This window comes from Bradysia coprophila, unplaced genomic scaffold, assembly GCF_014529535.1.
Source record: "Bradysia coprophila strain Holo2 unplaced genomic scaffold, BU_Bcop_v1 contig_348, whole genome shotgun sequence".
Classification (NCBI taxonomy): Eukaryota; Metazoa; Arthropoda; class Insecta; order Diptera; family Sciaridae; genus Bradysia; species Bradysia coprophila.
Window position 1 is genome coordinate 1,251 of NW_023503606.1, and position 8,129 is coordinate 9,379.

The following is an 8,129-nucleotide window of genomic DNA, read 5'->3' on the forward strand; positions in this document are numbered from 1 at the left end:
TGATTATATTTTGTGTTATGTCTTGAATTGTTGTCTGATCAGCAATTAACTTCATTGCATTTTGATAAGTTCCGTTCAAATATTCGACTTGCTTCTGGATCAATTCACTGTCATCATGGTCCATAACTCCAGTAGTTAGTTTCAAAGCACTTCCGAAAATATTTACCCAGCCTCGTTTGCTTCGTTTATTCACTTTTTCTGATAGTGATAATTGTATATCACTATTGGACCCAGCCCGCCGTTTTCTCATCCTGCGCTGATGAGAAAACTGTCTAATCAACTCACTTTGTTCTTCAATATTTTCACTTGCTGTCGAAATTGCTTTCGTGTGATATTGCAAAGCTTCGGGGTTTTATCTTGCTGCAAATGGTGTCCAACTGGTCCAACATAGTTGTTATTTCGGATGCCTGTGACCATAGTTGATCTAGACTGAGTACGCATATGATGTTCCATTTATCATGAGTTAAAGCCATTCTGCCACTGGTTCGAAATACAGTCCTGGATTATGATCGAATGATTTGTATTGGCACTGTTCAGCCTTTGCTCTGCCAAGGAAAGCGAGAAAGACGAATGCTACAGTTGCCACTGAACATATTGTGGTTTTGATTTTTGATCTGGTTCTTCGCGCAATCGGCTCTTCTGGCTGCTTGACGATTACTGGAGGCTCCCGACCATTTGACACTCTCAATAATTTGCCTTGTGGTTTAGCGATTGCAGAAACTTCCTCATAGTAGTCTCTGCATTAGCAACTTCTATTTCGGAAGACTGCTCAGTTGTTTCCTTAGATTCCTCGATAGATGGTATGACGCTAGGTTGAGCTGGATTTTTGTATGTGCTGGCTCGAGGAAGCTAACGTATCTGGCTCGTCATTAACCTCAATTGGCAATGGACAAATACGATGTATTGCTCTTCGTACCAAATGGGTTGAAGCGGTCATGTTTGCTATTCGTTTTTTGTTGTTAGCTATGTCCGGAATTCTGACCACACTGGTTATAAATTCGACAACTCGTACTTTACCATTTTCAATCACAAAAAACCTTTGTGACTCTGCCCATTCGCCATTTTAATGGAGCCATGTTATCTTCTTTTAAGATGACTAATGTTCCAACTTTAATGTTGTTGCATTCCTGCCTCCATTTGGCCTTGCTTTGTAATTCCGCAAGTATTCCGTGGACCATCGCCGCCAAAATTCCTTTCGCATTTCCATCATTTGTACCAAATTTTTGTTTTGGGACCATTTGAGATGTTTCGATCCTCTAGACCTGTCAGTGGGTCCTCCAATTAAGAAATGCCCAGCTGTTAATGGCTGTAAATCGTCGGGATTGTTTGGACATCGGTGTTAACGGCCTGGAATTCAGAATTGCTTCAATTTCGGCTGTGATTGTTCCCAGTTGATCATAAGTGAGTCTGGCAGAATGTAAAAATTTTTCGCAAATGCCACTTAGCTGATTTGACAGCAGCTTCTGCTAATCCGTTAAAATGTGGACTTCTTGCCGGACAAAATTTCCATTCAATTTGATGATCCTGACAATATTCGTACAATTTTTTCTGGTTTTTTGTGTCCGAAAACACATTTTTTAGCTCCATCAGCTGGTTATGAGTTCCTTTGAAGTTAGTAGCATTGTCTGACACGATTGCGTTTGGTAATCCCCTTCGTGCGACAAATCGTTTCAAACAGCAAATGAACCCGTCTATGGACAAGTCTATTGCGGCTTCCATATGAACTGCTTTTGTCGTGAAGCACACAAAGATGCAAATATATCCTTTAGTTACTCGTTTTCCACGAATGGTGCTATGAATTTCAACCGGTCCTGCGAAATCTACGCTTACGTTGTAGAACGCTCGTGCTATAGTTGTCCTAGATTTAGGCAGATCTCCCATGATTTGCTCCATCATTTTTGGCTTCGATTTTACACAGAGGACACAATTTTTCACGACCTCTTGCGCCAATTGCTTGCCTTGCTCTGGCCAGTATTTTTGCCTAGCTATCGCTAAGAGTGCTTGTGGTCCGGCGTGCATATTTTCACGATGTAGCTGCTCCAATATTAATCTTGTCACATAATGTTTCCTTGGTAGTAATACTGGATGTCGCTGATCGAATGAAATTTCGGCTGTTCGTAATCTTCCACCGACTCGTATTAGACCGTCTGCGTCTAAGATTGGTGAAAAGTTAGAAAATCGACTTTTCAAATGTTTTCCTTTGCTTAGCAAATCCAATTCTTCAGCAAAACAGGTTTTTTGGACGTGTTTGAGTATTACGCGCATCGCTGCTTTTAATTCCGTTATCGACAATGTTTCATTTGATTGCTCTCGTTCGCCATTGTTTTTTCTCAGCATTCTCAGCGCGTACGCCACAATTCGTTGAAGGACTCGAATAGAATTTCTATGATTGATCCTGTCTATGAAATTGGCTTCTGGTACTGAAGCTGTTAGCACCGTTTTTAATTTGCTTTTCTTCAGTGATTTCTCTGATGAATGAGGCTTTCATTTCTGGCCAATCTTCTTTTTCCTGTTTTAAGAATTGTGGTCCTTCCCACCATAGCTTGGATTCCAACAGTTTTTCTGGTGTCATTCCACGTGACACTAAATCTGCTGGGTTAGACTTCGTATTGATATATCTCCAATTTTCCGGCTGAGTTTTCCTTTTTATTTCAGCTACTCTGTTGGCTACAAATGTGCGGTAGGTTCCATCTGATAACACCCATGATAAGACAACTTCCGAGTCCGTCCAGTAAGTAGTGCTAGATATATTCAGTTGCAACGTTTGCTCAACCTTTTTTGCTAATTCCACGTTTAGTAGCGCTGCACACAATTCCAGCCTTGGCAATGTTGTTTGCACTATCGGGGCAACTCTGCTTTTAGAACAGACCAAGCTGACTAGCCGTTCTCCGTCTGAATTTACCGACCGGAGATAAGCAACACTTCCATATGCTTTTTCACTTGCGTCCGAGAATAAATGCAGTTGTATATCTGACGGATTATCCACTAATATGCGCCTGGGTAGTTTCACCTTATTTAACTTTTTTAGTTGGTTTCGATACTGCTCCCATTTGCTATTCATATGCATTGGTACTGCTGCATCCCATTGCAATTTTAATTTGCATATCTCTTGCAAGAATATTTTTGCCATCACGACTACCGGATTTACGAAGCCAAGTGGGTCAAATAATTGTGATAGTTCCGATAAGACTGTCCGCTTTGTGACTTTGTTATGCTCTTTTGGAACGTACGAAAGCATAAAAATGTCGTCTTTGGGAATCCATTTTACTCCCAATGCCTTCGTTTCTGTTTTTTCTGCATTGATCTCCAGGCTTACTTCTCGCTTCTTTGCTGGTATTGTTTCCAATAACATTGGATGATTGGAGCACCATTTATGTAGTTCAAAATGTCCACTTTTGCACATCTGTATTAATTGCTCTTGTAGCACTAGCGCTTGTTCCACATTTTCGGCTCCAGTCATAACATCGTCAACGTTAAAATCTGATTTTGCTATTTTTGCGGCTTCAGGATAGACGTTCTTGTGCTCTTCTGCCAATGTTTGAAGTGCTTTTATTGCCAAATAAGAAGAACATGTTAGCCCATATGTCAATGTTTTTAGTTTATAAAATCCCAATGGTTGGTCTGGTTGTTCTCGCCAAATAATCATCTGCCATTTTTGGTGACTTTCAGTCACTTCTACTTGGCGATACATTTTTGTAATGTCCGCTGAAAACACTATCGCGTGTTTTCTGAAACGAACTAATATGGAAAATAAGTCGTCTTGAAGCATTGGACCATTAGCCAGTATTTCATTCAGTGAAATATTCGTTGTAGTTTTTGCCGATCCATCGAAAACTACTCTAAATTTCGTTGTGCTGCTGGATGGGTTCCTAACGGCATGATGAGGTATGAAATAATTCTCATCAGTTATATTTTCCAACTGTACTCGTTCCATGTGCCCAAGGTTTTCGTATTCTCGTAGAAAAGTAACGTATTCCTCTTTTAGCTCCGGATCCTTTTGGAATCGTCTTTCCAAGAACAGGAATCGCCTTATGGCCATATTTTTCGAGTTGCCCAGCATTGATGGTTCTTTTATGAATTGCAAATTCACAATAAATTTTCCATTGTCACTATCTCTCATAGTAGTTTTGTCGAAATATTCCTCACAATTTACTTCGCGATCAGTCATTGGTTTCTTGACCTTGTAGCGTTCTTCCAATTGCCAGAATTTTTCAATTTGTTTTTCGAGCTGAGTTTCATTTACCATTCCCACGAAAGCTTCCTGCTGTTGTAGGCCCAGCACTTTTCCAGTTACTACCCAACCGAACACCGTATTTTGCAAATCTGGTAAGGATTTTCCAATCTCGATTTGTCCAATGGAAATTAGTTTGAAGAAAAGCTCTCCACCAATGATGATGTCAATTGCTGCTGGTATGTTGAAATTAGGGTCAGCTAAGTTGATATTTTTTGGAATTTTCCATCTGCTTGTGTTTACTTCGTTCAATGGTTGACACGTGCTGACCTCCTTTAGGACGAACGCTTCTAGATTCGCCTCGAATCCAGATGCCATTGATTTAATAACAAAACTTGCTCGTTTTGTTGATTCCACTTGCGATGATCCTACTCCATTAATTTTCAAGCTTGATTGGCTTGATTTTGCTTTAATTTTGTTGCATAACTTCTGTGTTATGATATTTATTTGGGAACCAGAGTCCAATAATGCTCTGGCTTGACACGGTTGTCCATTTGACCCAATGACATTAATTATTGCGGTTGCCAAGAACACATGATCAAGATGCTCATTTTTAGTTGTTGTTCCCAATAATGACGTAGCCATTTTCTCCGAATGCATTAGAGTGTGGTGTTTTCTGTTGCACTTGGTACAACTATTTTTTTGTTTACAATCTCGTATTTCGTGCCCTTTTACTAGGCAATTCCAGCACATCTTCCAATTCCTCAATTTCTCCATTTTGCCTTTTAGGTTTAGTGCAGCAAATACTGGACATTTCGATATGTAGTGGGGTTCTTTGCAATCACATTTCTTGTTGGCATTAAAGATGTTCGGGGACGTGCTTGGAGTGGCGACCAATGACGTTTTTTGGTTAGGTGTGTCCTGGCTTTTAAATTCCCGGAAACTTATTTTCTTTGCAGGCTTCTTGTTGCCTTTCTCTTCGTTTGAAGATTCCACCGTTAAAATGCTGATACGTTGCTTCAAAAATTCCAGTAATTCTTTGTAACCACGCAATTTGGGTGGACCATCAATTTTGTTTTGGAAATGACCCATAGTTATGCTGTCGATTCTTTCTTCTACTATGTAGTAGAACAACATGTCAGTATCCTCATTCCAAGGTATTCCCATGTTGGAGATCAATGAAATGGATTCACTGATTTCATCTGTGATGTTTTTCATTGATTCGACGACGTATCTTTCCATTTTTGGCCCAGACTTTAGTTTTCTCATTAGCTGCACCATTATCAAGTGACAATTTTCATATCTGTCATTGAGCGTTTTCCAAGCGATAGCGTAACTGGCATTTTCTATTGGTAACGCTGAAAGTAATCTTAAAGGTTCACCTTTTAATTGCCCTTTCAAGTATGCCAATTTTTCGCAGTCATCCAATTGCTGCTGCCCGCCAATCATACGTTGGAATAACTCCTTGAATGATTTATATTTGACGTATTCCCCGGAAAATAGAGGAACATTTAATTTCGGTAATTTCGCCGATGATTGCCAGTTAGCTGGATTGGAAGGTTTCGAGGCTTCGTACTTCTCAATAATTCTTGTCATTTCATCTGTCATATCGAAGAAATCGTGTATGTTACAGCTTGGACTGCTAATTATGTCGCACTGCACTTCTATAATTCTCGAATAGCTTTTAATGATATTTGCCAACGTTCTGGCTTGATCAATATCATTTTCGCTTTCCGCTTTATGCACTGCAATTATGTAATCATTGAGCCGCTGCATTAATAACCCATTCTGGTTGAGGTAGTATCAGTCGCATTGCTGATATCTTTAGGATTTTCGTTTGCATGCTTAAACAAATTATCCAGGTTTACATGGTCTCCAGTTTTGCCGGTTTTTTGCTCTGGATTTGCTTCTTGTAAATCATGGATTGTTTTTTGCATCAATGCCTTATACTCAGTGAAATACTTTATCGTTTCGTCGTAGTAGTTGGCCTTGAAGTATTGATGTTCGCTGTCCAACAACGCAGTTCTGCACAAAAATTCATTATTATTGTTGAACTCGTTCCGAAGTTCTTCAGCTTCATTAATCAATTGCTTTACATATTCGTAATTTTTCCTCTCAATAGGTAACGAATTGTAGCTTGTTAATTTAGATCGAACCTTGGTTCCGATCGATTTTTGCGCCGTAAGCGCTGCGTCTACTTTAGACATTTTAATTTGACCTTATGTCGATTCCCGGGATTATTTTATTTATTTTAACGCACCGCGTTTTTATTTATTTTTTTAATATTTATGACACACCGTGTCGAGTTGTAGTTTGCAAGGCTACTTTCTTTTCTAGTGGGTCTCAGTACTATTTCTATTATAGCTTGGACTCTCACGTTCTGTGACAAACTATGTCAATACGTAGTTTCCAATACTACTGTATTTATTTTAACGCGCCGCGTTATTTTTTAGTTAAGAATTCCCACTTTTACTTTAACAGCCAGTGCCGTTTGTGGATTTTGAATTCAACTTTTTATTTTTTGCAACACACCGTGTCACTTTATTTTTCCTTTAACAGATCGTGCTGTTTGTGGATTAACATAAGCTTTTATTTTTTATAACACACCGCGTTACTTGTTTTTTATTTCAACACACCGTGTTGATTTAAGTGCACTTTTTGCGTAATACCCTTTGTATTACACTTTTATTGTTCAATAAATCAACGGCTGCAGTCCGCGATTTATTTTCCTTCGTTATATGTTCAATTCTTTCTGATACATTTAACTTTTAATTTTTACTCGCGCTCATTTCAAGCGTTCGGGGTCACCAATGTTTAACCCGTAGGAGCTTTTTCCTACGGTTATCCTTTTATCGAATAAAAAGACTAAGATGTTTTATTTTAATTATAAACTTTACTTTATTAACTGATTCTTTCACAAGAACTCTCCTGTTTGACTACCGTTCAAACTCTCCTGTTTGAATACTTCTCAAACTCTCCTCAAACTCTGGCGTTATCCATTGAATGGATACAGTATTTATACTAATTCTAAACAAAGAATTTATTGTTATAATTACAATCACTTATAATTATCGTGGGAAGTATTTTAACGCTTGATTCACATAGTAATAAAGCAATGCACCGGATGTGACGTTCATCCTTTTCCATAATTTGGTTAATACATTTATACCGAAAACTATCCGGAATAAATGTTTCCAAAAAAGACAATTAATTATAAACATTTCCAAGAAATGAATACCATAAATCATTTAACATCTTTTTACCACATATTTCGCTTAATGCATCTCATATTACACGTTAATGATTGCAATGTTTACATTCGCGCATATAATTGTTCATAATGTCGCGTATATGATTCAAGTATAACAATTCTATCGACTGAACTGTTAATGCATTGCGCATGCGCGAGCATGAAGATGCGCGCGCATATTGTAATTATTATATGTGATCTAATTGAATATAAATTTTACATAATTTTATATCATTATCATTGCAAGCATTAACAATCATCACAGTAGGTGAATTTTTGTATGAAATCCCACATGTTATCATTAACTGTGGTGTGTCACCCGCGTATCTGTATCTGCGTGACCTCCCCAAACTTTACAGCCTTGATCAGGAGTGGTTCGGAATTCGTGTTAAAATGGTGGTGGTCCAGACTGCACTTGTTATTGGCCTTAAAAGGCTGTTAGTGAGGTCTTTAAACGAACAAATCCAATGTAGAAATAGCAAAAGTACTATAAAGTCGATATTCGCCCGATGTGCGAATAGCATTTTCGATTAAAATTCATTCTCCAGAACAGATCGACGAGTCTTTTACTTCTTTCGATCAAATTATTTTCAACAGATTTATTCAAAATCTGTTACATCACTAGTAACACTACATTTTGCTATAAAATACCGAACAAATCGTAGCACATCGCTTATAGTTGTCATCGCTGTCTGTAACAGATGACGA

The 8,129-nt window shown here is 38.4% G+C and overlaps 1 protein-coding gene across 1 annotated transcript; it reads right to left on the reverse strand.

Annotated features, from left to right (window-relative positions):
* Window positions 1-3,139: 3,139 nt before the first annotated feature.
* Window positions 3,140-6,378, reverse strand: LOC119079853 (the record flags this gene model as incomplete). The annotated part of the gene is made up of 2 exons (XM_037187920.1): window positions 6,040-6,378; window positions 3,140-5,941 (listed from the first exon to the last, which is right to left on the reverse strand). Coding segments are annotated over exons 1-2 (3,141 nt in total), but the record flags the coding sequence as incomplete, so codon positions are not given.
* Window positions 6,379-8,129: the final 1,751 nt, after the last annotated feature.